Source organism: Macaca thibetana, chromosome 3 (assembly GCF_024542745.1).
Source record: "Macaca thibetana thibetana isolate TM-01 chromosome 3, ASM2454274v1, whole genome shotgun sequence".
Lineage (NCBI taxonomy): Eukaryota > Metazoa > Chordata > Mammalia > Primates > Cercopithecidae > Macaca > Macaca thibetana.
Window position 1 is genome coordinate 100,829,791 of NC_065580.1, and position 12,047 is coordinate 100,841,837.

Here is a 12,047-nt window from a genome sequence, read left to right on the forward strand (position 1 = left end):
AAAAAAAAAAAAAAAAAAAGGTCTGACTTCAGCTGAGTCACCAAAACCACCAGCAGTCAAAGTGCTCAAGTCAGTGGCAACAACAACCCATTGCTTTGGAGCATTTTCTCTGTTCATTGGCTCTTCACTTGTTGCTTGGTGTTTTCCTTAGTCTTCTGAGATCTGTTGCTTCATTAGTTGTTCAAAAAATATTTATTAAGCACTTACTATGTGCAAAACACTGTGCTGCATGCTGGGATAAGCAAAATCTACAAGGTCCCCTGCCCTCATAGAATTTACCCTATTTCTTTAATACAGAGGTGGCAAAGAATTGGCCACATCTGACTCACAACCGTGTTTTATTTTGCTTACACAGTATCAGAAATGTTTTTTGAGCATTTGCAAATGAGAATATTCACCTGAATATAGGTATTCAGATGAATATACATTTCCACCTGCTTTAAATGTACATCTGGCCATTCTGGGCCTTTATTTTCCCATGGCATTCTACTCTTAACAGCAGCTGCCCCTTTTTGATAGGACTGCATGTACCAGTTTGCTTCCATTCTCTAAAAATCCCTGAAACCAAGACCAAATTCAACAGGCATTTATTGTTACAATTGTGTTATTCTTTTTTCTTATAAAACGATTAAGATGAGCTGCATCTTTCGGCATCTGAGTTTGTGACCCGTGCATACTGATTATGGCCTGCTAATTATCTCACATCCTCTAGAAGAAGCGGAAGAGAAAAAGCCTTACTTACATACTTCACTTTCAACAAAAGCAGTAGTAGATATGTACATTGTAATACTACTCCTTAAATTCATTCTGACAAAATGATATCAAATCCTGATTTATAAATCTAATGATAGTTCTGATGTAACATTTGATATTTATTGTTGCATGTTGTAATAGCTGTGTGAATTGGCATTTTCCAGCTTATTTCAATATTGCTGTAGTAAAATTTTGTTTACATTCAGCTAACATTTAGTGCCTTTTACATATTTTTACGTTCATTAGATTTTTTTTAATCATCAGTATTAAAGACCGTGTGAGATGTAGGTATTATGACTTGCAATTTATTGTATGAAAATGAGGCTCAAAGAGGTTTGTGACTTGTCCAAAGCTCAAGCCTGTTCTTCTTCCATGAGACTACCTTCATTTGCATTATCTCCTTAGATCTTCATAAGGATCCTAAGAGACAGGTCAAGCAGGTTTTATCATTATTACCATTTCAGATTGCAGAAAACAAGCTCAGACTCCCTTCTTGCCAATAATCACGTACCTAGTGTTCAGAACATACCTGCTCTGTTCCAGGTATCTCGCTAGGCATTTGAGAGGTATTTATTTCTACCACTGCCCTGTGAGGTAGGTACTATTATCCCATTATATTCCAGAATAAATTGGACAAGTTGGAGTTTGAAACTAAACTGTAAATTTTTTTTAAAAATTGCTACGTATTACCCAGATTGCTGGACTCTTATTGCCACTATGAGCCTACATACATTAAAATGTAAACATTTGCCTAATTTTAAAAGTATACAGTAATAAGCTTGAAAATCAGATAAGGATATTAGCTTTGTTGTTTTTTCAGGACTGATGCTTTTCTCTCCATAGCGATTGAAGAGAAATGAACCTGAAATTTTACTTTAAAGTATACTTTATTCTATTTTGGTTTGTATTCAGCAGTTCCATTTTTTTTTCTTGTTCATGTGGACAACTCATTTAGGAAAATATTTGTTTAGGCTTTAACAAATCAGTGTAATTGTTTTTAAGTTTTACTTTATTGTTGATTTGTGACAATTAGAGGGCATAGGAAAATTATTTTAGTTTGATTTGATGGTTGGGAAATAACTTGGTAATCTAATAATTTCCTAGACAACTTGTGTGACTACTTGTGACTTGTGAGGTATTTAACTTTATAAAATACTTAATCCTGAGTTAGCTTTTTAAGGTAAGTTAGGAGCAAAAAGGCCCAAGAAAGCTATGTCAAAGTGTGGAGTTAGTGCTCCTTTTGTATATTGTAGCTTTTAGAGTTTCTGATTTGTGTTCCATTTTATTTTAGTTACATTTTCTTGGCGAATTCACCAAATTTCAATTTCCAGAATATCCCCAAGAGTATAAACTTTTTAAAAAAAGTCATCAAAACAAATTTTATTTCCTCCTAAAGAATTAGTCTTAATTTTGCATTAAGTTTCTAACAGTGCAGGTGAAGGGTAGCTACATGTTTAACGATCAATTCTTAGTTACATTTAAACTAGAGAAGCATTGAAAAAGTAATTTTCGGTGGCATCTAGGCAGAGAAGCCCAGATTGATAAACGTTATTCCCATATTTTTATTGATATATTTATCTTACAGTGAAAATGGCAGCTTCCCTTTGTTAAATATCATTTCTAAGCCTATTTATATTTGAGTACAGTAATAGCTCATGGATCTGTAATTGAAAGAATTGTTACATTCTTTTATACCTATAAGAGATAACTTAATATATGAAAGTATTTATTAAAACTTGTGAGCCCCAACTTTTTGTTCTTTGAGTAATTGCTTTTTACTAATGTTGTAAATTTTTTTAATTCTTGATTTTTCTAGGGATTATTTCACATTTCAGCTGCTTTTGTTTTCTACTGCTATCATTGAGGGTTCAAGAACAAAAAATAAGTCTTCAGGTAAAATGCCTGATCCATAATAGTGCTTGGCATTGTATTTTGCTGAAAAGATCATATACCTGTTTGGATGCTTGATCTGAAAATAAAGTTGTGATGATTATGAAATTTTCGCATGAAGTTTCCTTGGCTGCCTAACAAATTCAGTGTTATTTGTTGATTTGGTTTGTTTTTTTGTTTTGTTTTGTTTTTTGTTTTTAAGAATTTTGGCTGTTTGCTTTCTTTTTTTTTTCATGTTGTCTTGATCTGCAATAACTATATGGATATGTGCTTGGACCTGCTAAGTATTTTAATTTTGCATATTTGGCTGCTTGAATTTTAAGTAATTTCTTTGGACAATGCATATTTTAAGAGCTTGAGAAGCTGTAAGTGAAATATCAAGTAACAGAAGTTTGTAACTAGTTTATAAATGTGTATTCGTTACCCATTATATATTTTAAAGTTTCATATTTTACCAAAATTAAATTAAAAATTCAGTTTCTCAGTTTCACAGGCCACATTTCAAGTGCTGTTTCCAGGCCATATGTGGCTAGTGGTTACCATTGTGGACAGCACAGATAAAAAATGTTTTTTCATCACCCTCCGTAGTTCTGTTGTACAGAGCTGTTTTAAATTGTGTAAGCAGTTAATTGTAAGGTCATTTCAGTTATTTTATCCAGAAGATAAAGCGTGTGACCAGTCTTGACAGCACTTCCTCTAAATATGTAGCTTATTTAAAACTTAGTTGTTTAAAACAGTCCAGTTGCTTTGATATTTGTGTTACTTTAAAGTGAAATTGTTTCTTGTAGCAGAATTCATGAAGTAGGAAAAATGCCAAGGACTTAGTCTAAATTTGAATCCTGACACCAGGACTTACTAGTTTAGTAACTTCTGGTAAGTTACTTTACTTCTTTGAGCCTCAGTTTCCTTATGTGTAAAATGAAGGTGACAATAGTTATTACTTCATAGGATTAACATGTGACTTAAATATGTCAAAAGCACGTTAAGTGCATATTTTTAATCCTTTTAAAATATGGAATGAAGCCAAAACATAAATTAATTAGGCAGCGTCATCTGCTTGGAGTTGTTCCCAACCTGGCAGTTATAATAGGTGCCTAAATTCGTGGTCTTCATGGAGTTATTTGATGACAGTGTTTAATTTTGAAACAAGTGGAATACCAAGATGGAGAGCAAAAGAAATAGGAAGATGACTGACTTTGTTTTTGGAGAGGTACATGAAGTACTATCTGGTAATAACTAACATTTTGTTTAGTGTTTTTTATAACTTAAAAATTTTTTTCATACAATTCTTTAAAATTTCATCTCTAATATTTTGAGTACCTTTAGCAGAAGAATAAAAGGAAACTTGAGGTTGATGAACATTTTTGTTCGTGAGAATGGAAATTCATATTAAGTTCTCAACTTTAAATCTTAGACTCTTTCTACTTAAGCTATTCTTTGATAGCAATCGCATTTGTGAGGCAGGCATATATTTCAGAATCTCCAGGGATGGGGCTCAGGTACATACAATTTTTTGTTAAATGTTGAAAATGCACCCATTGAAGTGATTCTAGTGCCCACTTCTGGTTAAAAATCATTGCTCTTTTCCAGTCTTTTAACTTTTCTTTTCCTGTAATCAGTACATCTAAATTAATGCATAGATTACATGACTAAGACAAGGCACTAAATTGGTAAGCAATGCGCTTATTTAACATTTACTACTATAGATGTTGAGGTACTGTAGATGTTAAGATGTCTTATAAAGCAACACGTTTAGTTCCCTATTTACAATCTCGCGTGTCTCCATTGATCGTTGCTTGTGGAGGAGGAATCCAGACTAGCCAACTATTGTAGTTAAATCTGTGAGTGTTCCCTTCTCTGCTTCTTTAATATCACTTTTGGCTAGTTAGTAGTCTACCCCAAGATATTCTGGTTCCGAAGTGTGACTCTTAATCCCTGTGGGTGATATCTTCATGAATGTTTTCAACTGGTTGATCTTTAGATTTTTTATCTTTTCCCAACTGTCTTGAAGATGCTTTAGTATCCTGGGTTTAGTGGTATTTCCAGGTCCTATTTTTAAGTATGAATGTATTACATTACTAACAAGTCTTTCAAAATTGTGAAACCTAGTTACCTATGGGAAGGCAAAAGCTCGAAACTTTCCTTTGAATGAAAGTGTCATTATAGGGGTGAGAGAGGGGACTACTCTAGCAAACCCTCAGGTAGGCAAAAATTAATCACATTCCACAGTGAATTTTCAAAACTGAAAGTGTTTTTAAACCTACAAAGACACATTCTAGTGGAAACAAGACTTTAAAATGTGAAAATTAAGCATTTGCTATTTGAAGCTGTAATCATGAGGTTTTGAAGTCAGAGTGAACTATCTTCTAACTCAGAGTTGCTCATCAAAACGCAGCTGATCAGTGGCTACAATATGTTAACATTAGCATTTAATTTTCTGAGCAGAGATTATTTCACTAGAAGCTATTTTTAGTAGACACTAGGCTGTTTCTACACTGAAATCAGTGTGTTCGGGATGTTTTTGTGTACAGGTATACTTTTCTTGAACAGAAAATACAATTCTGAAGTACAGTTCTGATTATTTTTTATTGCTAGGGTTTAAGGGAGCTTATCTTTTAAATGACTTTAACCCAGCATTCTGAATTACACTAAAAAGATTGTTTAAAATTAGTACCTGCAAAGCATCTGAGGGATAAGTCTCGTCCCTGTCAATTTTAAGCATTGTGTTCTTAAAATATGTATCATTCTGTTAGTTATAGATAGGCTGGATTTGTCTTTGTTGTACTGTAAATTTTCTTATAAATAGGATAAAATTTAGACCTTTTAAAATATTCTCATCTCAGACTTTGAAGAGCTCTGAAAATGAGATACGTCTAAAATCGATGTTGCATCATAGTTTAATGGAAGCGTTTTTTTTTTTTTAATTTGGTGGTATATAAAGCTAATGGTGCATATTATGACCATTGATGTTTTAGGTTTGATAAAAAGTGGTGGTTGACTTTTTAAAATTGGTTGTGAAACTTATTCTCACATAATTCTTTTATAAGAATGGTATATCTTTGTGATGAAAAAATATGTAAGTGGTGAGAATATACCATATTACTTGGAATTATAGACCTTTACCAAGTTTTTTTAGTGTTTCCTTTAGATCCTTTTTCTTTTTGTTCTCACTGCTATCAGTAAGATGCTTTACATTAAACTTGTTCCCTATCTGAATCTCCTATTGAAAGATACCAGAACAATAAGAGAAAAATGGAGATCAAGAGGATGAGAAAAGGCATGGGGTGCAGGATGGAGTGGGAGTAGTGGGTAGGATCTCTAGGGCCAAGAGAAAAAAAAACTGGGGAAAGGGAGGGCACTTCAGGGAAGTGGTAATAACATTTTCCATTTATCCAGCTTTGCTTGTCCAGAAATCTTTACCTGCTTAAGTTTCTGATTGTAATACATTAGCCTGTGAGCTGCCCAGTAGTTAGCTGAAATCACTCCTAAGGTATTCAGTCCGTTCAGCTGATATAAACCCTTCTTGCTGAGGCCTTTGCTTATTCTGCAGAAGGTGCCCTGTTACCTCCTCCAGCCTTCTGAGTAAATCATCTCCTGGTAACTTCTCTTATGTAGACCAAATAGAGTCTGTGTTCCCTCTTAATGTGCAGTCTCAAATGAATAATTAAAGGGAAGAACCACTTCTTATAGAATGAATTTTTCTGCAAGGTACTATTACAGATAATGTACACAATCGAATTTGTTGATTGGTTTTTATAGGAAGAATGGGCATATCAAACAAATATATAACTTTAGAAAACTTCCCTGCCTTTCTGTTTCTTTCAGAATTTAGGTAAAGATTGATGCAGTCTTTCCCGTTTAGCATATTTGATTTTTTATTTTGAAAAGCAGTAATTTGTTAATTATAGTATAAATTCATATTGCATGTTCCTGCTTTAGCTTTCCATTCTCTAAACGAAGAACATATACTCTGGAGCAGTTTATCCATGTTCTTCAGTAATGGCATGTTTTGTTCTGCGTTTAAAAAAGAGTAACAAAGTAAATCTGGCTTACATACTCTATTTTAAGCAAACTGCTTTTAAAAATTAAAATTTAGCATTAGAATATAATTTTTAAAAGAAAAATGTGTATTATGAAGAGATTTACCCTTGGAGATTTTAAGCATACCATAGAGTTTTTTGTTTGTTCGTCTGTTTGTTTGTTCGTTTTTAAATACCCTGCAGATCTTTTGGAAGCCACTCTAATTAATGCCTGGAGTAGGCTTGGCATTGTCATGGAAAAAGATTATGAAGCATTGCTGCATCCAATTCTGAAGTCATCAAATTTCCAAAAGTCTCTTTCAGAATCTACACAAAACTTTTGATATTCCTTTGCATTTTCTTGAGTTAAGCAACTTTTTAAAAGTCCCACATTCGCGGTGATTTCTTGTACTTACCCAATTTTATTATTTTGTAATTTTTAAAATTATAGTATTTTGTTTTCATGTCTTTTTTGCCACATTACACTGTAAAATTCTTTGAACTATCTTGATCACATTAAAGGAAAAGAAATTCATGGTACAAATAACTAGCTTATTGATAAACTTATAGAGCAAAATCTGCACAACTTGGGTGATTCTGTACTGTTTTTGCTTACTGAAATGCTTCAGTAAAATAGAAATGAAAACGCGAGACACTGGGAGTAAAGGTGAACATTATTCAGTCATTTATGAATAGTATTTCAGATACACGTGCTGAGTTTTATGTATTTCTGATGAAAAGGTATGCCAAGTAAGGTAGAATCACAACTTTTTATTTATTAGCATTCACATAATTCTTTTTTCAATTTGATGGATAATTTTATTGCCCTGAATTCATTTTATCTTTCTTCAGAGGATGTACTGAGTAAAGATGCTGGGGAATGTGCAATATGCCTTGAAGAATTGCAGCAGGGAGATACTATAGCACGACTGCCTTGTCTATGCATATATCATAAAGGGTAAGTTCACCAAGTTGGTGTTAGAGTAAAAGATTATTCTCACAGTTTCTAACATTGTAATTAGGGCTGAAAAGGAATCTTCATTGAAACCACCCCCTCCCTGTCTCACACACACTTCTTAAAACTTAATGATCTTTTTTCTCTACTTGAACTAAGACTTGAGCCCACATCTGTTTGTATCCAAAAGGCTACTGTTTTTAAAGCATGTGCTATGACCCAGCTGTTGTCCATAGCTTCTTAAATAGATTATCTCATGTAAGCCTTGTAACCATTGCATTTTACAATTGAGGAAATAAGCTAAGGGGCAGTATGGAATTTCCTCAAGGTTACAAGGCTAGTAAATGGCAGAGCTGAGATTCCAGTAGATTTGGAATCTGCTTGACTCCAAAACCTGTCTGCTTTCTCATATGGTCTTCTTGCTTTTAGGGTGATACAGAAAAAATTGGGGGTTAAAAAAAAGTTTAAGGTAACCACAAAAAGAAAACTATAACTTTCAACCTGATGAAAATACGGTACTTAATACTTAAAGATAGGGTGGGGGAAAAACTTAGAGAAAACAGAGTAAATAAAACAAAATATGGAGACAAAAATATATCCAAAGATATCAGTTATAATAAATATACATAGAACAAACCTACTAGCTGAAAAACAGATTGAAAGGTTGGGATAGATAGTTGATAACACATTTAAACATAAGGATACATAACATTTGAAAGTAAAAGGATAGACAACTATATCCAGGCAAATATTAACTAAAAGAAAATCTGCAAAGCTAAACTAGTAGTATTAGACAAAGCAAACTTTACAGCAAAAAGCATTATTAGGGGTAGAATTCCTATAGAATGACAAAAAGTATATGACATTCTGTTTTTATGTATCTAATAACTCAAAATATTTATAAAACCCTCAGACAAAACTGACAAATTTATCATCAGAATGGGACATTTCAATATACCTTTCATTGAGTCAAGCCACATATACAAAAAATGAATCAAGACCTAGAAAAATAGAGCAATGCAGTTAACAAGTTTGATCTAATTGATGTGTATACATATTTGTATCTGTGCCCATCAATTAATTAGAGAATACATATTTTTCAACCACACATGAAGTATTATAGACATTGATCATGTCCTAGACCATAAAGTAAATCGCAGCAAAGTACAAAGAATTGGTGCCATATAGGATGCTGTACACTGACTACTATTAGATGTCACTAATAAAAAGGTAAATAATCCTCATAAATACTTTTGAGTAACTTGTGGATCAAAGAAAAAATCATCATGGAATGCAGGAAATACTCAGAACTGAATTACAGTGATATTTTTGACAAGTACCTAGAGTGATCCTCAGAAGGTTCATGTTACAGTAGAAAGAAAGGCTGAAAATCCAATAAGCCAAGTTTCTTACTTAAGAAATTAGAAAAGTAACAGCAGAATAAACACAAAATAATGAAGATCAGAGAAGAAAATAAATTTTAAAATGACATACTAGAGACCCACAAACCACCAGTTGGTTCAGAACAGGATTGCCTCTAGAGGGAAAAAATGAGGAATGTGAATTCAGACGCAGTAGAAATTAAAAATAATGAGAAAAAATAATGAGAAAGAAAGGCTGAAAATCCAATAAGCCAAGTTTCTTACTTAAGAAATTAGAAAAGTAACAGCAGAATAAACACAAAATAATGAAGATCAGAGAAGAAAATAAATTTTAAAATGACATACTAGAGACCCACAAACCACCAGTTGGTTCAGAACAGGATTGCCTCTAGAGGGAAAAAATGAGGAATGTGAATTCAGACGCAGTAGAAATTAAAAATAATGAGAAAAAACAGGCCTGTAGAGACAATGCAACAATGAATTCTACCAGATATCCAGAGAACACCATGCTAACAACCTTAGATTCTTCAAAAAAGTAGAAAAAGATGGTTCTCCCGTTTATTTTATGAGAAAAGTATAAACTTGATACCAAACTCAGGTGACAGTACAGGAAAGAAAATTAGGAAGCACTCTCATTTATGAACATATATATAAAAGTCCAAAAACATATCAACAAACCCAACTCAACAATAACTATCTAACAATATATATCTAAAATAATGCCTCATGACCAAGTTGCATTTATGCTAGGAATGCAAAGATACTGTAAGATAGAAAATGTGTAGATGTAATTTACTACATTAACAAATTAAAGAAACATTTAACTTAATAAATGTGAGAAAGCTTTCAGTAAAATTCTATCCTTGCATATTAATGATTTAAAGATAAAAGCTAACAATAAATACTGGATAAATTATTAAAATTCATGAGAGTTCAACAGGGTTGCCGGATATGAGATCAACCTATGGAAATAAGTTGCATTCATATTGCAACAAGAAAAAAGGAAATATATCTTAAACTATAACATTAATGTCAACAGAGACTAAAAGGACTATAAGGCGTATTAGGATTAAATTTTATAAAAGATATATAAGACTTTAGATAACATTTGAAAACTTTATTGAAAGATATAGGCAATCTGAAATAAATCTGGACATATACCATACTGTAGATAGGAAGACTCAGTGTCATAATGATGTCATTTTACCTCAGATTGCTCTATATAGTTAATACTACCTAAGTCAAATCTCAACTGGTTAGTTCATGTAATTTGACAAGTTGCTGCCAAAACTACATGGGGACCAACGAGTGAAGGGCCAAGAACAGTTAAGACACTCATGAAGAAGAACACCATGTTGGTGGAACTTGTCCTGTACAGATTTATTATAAGACCATATTGATTAAGACAGTATGGAAATGGCACAGGTGAGCCAGTGGAACGGAATGGAGTCCATAAACACTTGTGCCTATCTGGAGAGAAAGCATAGCATGGGAGTTAAGAGCATGGACTTTGAAGTCAGGACACTCAATATTTGAATCCCAGCTCCTCCACTAATTCTCTGTGTGATTTTGGTCAAGTTAGTTTTTTTCTCTCTCAATTCATAAGATGAGGACAGTAGAAACAACTTCATAGACTGTAAGGGTATAAACGAGTGCTGACACATACATAATAGATGCTATATAAATGTTGAATAAATGAAAAAAATCGATTTGCCAGAGATGGAATTACAGTATAGGAGAGAAAGAATGAACTATTCAATAAATGGTGCTGGGATCAATTGGTTATTGATATGGAAAAACAGTTGAGTCCTTATCTTGCATTTGAAATAAAAGTCGATTCTAGGTTGATTAAACACCTGCCTCTGAGAACCAAAATCTAAAGTGGTGAGGAAAGAAAATAGTGGAAATGTTTTTGACCTCTTGGTAGGGAATTATTTTTTTGTCTGGGATACACTTCTCCCCAAGAAATAATTTCAAGATTAATAAATTTGGCTCTATTAAAATTTAAAACTTATTTGTTTCATGACACAGCAAAAAAGTGAAAAACTAGACTTTATACTAGGATTGTTTTTCAATACACATAATAAAAGAGGTTTGGTATTGGAAATAATATTCTCCCTCTATGACTTTCTGTAATGCACTGAACTCATTGCAATTGGTAAATGAGAGAGTGAAGACAATATAATCAGGATCTTACTGGTTCTACCTAAGATTTTCCAGCACATTAATGTTCTGCTTCATCAGATAACAGCTACAGTATACTCATCTCCCCGTGTTCTTACTCTTAGTTTAGTTAGACCATGGGCTTTGTTGTGGAGTCCTTATTTCACAGTTCTCACAATTTGTGCATTAGCTTTTTTCTTTGTAACTCAGCAGTCTCAATCCTACCTTAATCCTCTTTCTGTAAAGCTAACTTCACCATTTAAAAAAAAACATATTTACAGTAGTGTTCTATTTATTGGGAATGAGCATGTCTTTGTTCTGGTGATAAAATTGTGTTATTTGAGTAGTCTGCCTTAAACCTGACTTTGCCCCCAAGCCCGGTTACTTTTAGCTTACAGTTTTGTGGAAAGCAGTGTTTGTCAAAAACCTGTATATTATAACTGAAATACCTGGATAATAGTTTCCTAGAAAACTATCAGTCAGTTCAGAAAAAAGGACCTTCAATTGGCCAATAAATAATATAAATAGGCATATTTTGTAGATAACTCTGTAATAGCTGTGTGGAGTACATATTCTACAACTCAGTAATTCCACCTCTGCATGTATGCCCTAGAGAAACTCTTGATCTTTTGCTGTAAGACAGTGCTACTATTCAAAGTGCAAGTCCAGAAGGCAATAAGGAGTTTCTGCCAGTTAAGTCAACACTATGCTTCTTTCATTGAGAAAGCTTTGCTGTGATTTTTTTAAGTGATTTGAAACAGTGTGCTTAATGAGGAAATTAACTTGTATTTGGGCACAAACTCCTTATCTCAAAGAATATTCATAGCATCATTGAAAATATCCATCAGTAAAAGAATGTATATGTAAATTGTGTATATTTATATA

General features: G+C 33.0%; 2 protein-coding genes across 3 annotated transcripts in view; both read left to right on the forward strand.

Annotated features, from left to right (window-relative positions):
• Nucleotides 1–12,047, forward strand: part of GARS1 (glycyl-tRNA synthetase 1) — a 440,746-nt gene that overhangs the window by 177,732 nt on the left and 250,967 nt on the right. The window lies entirely within an intron of this gene.
• ZNRF2 (zinc and ring finger 2) overlaps nucleotides 1–12,047 on the forward strand; it is a 99,353-nt gene that overhangs the window by 68,819 nt on the left and 18,487 nt on the right. Inside the window, exon 3 of one of the 2 annotated variants that reach the window (XM_050783258.1) lies at nucleotides 7,515–7,620. In XM_050783258.1, coding sequence (XP_050639215.1) covers nucleotides 7,515–7,620 — 106 coding nt within the window. The other variant, XM_050783259.1, reaches the window with a different exon arrangement.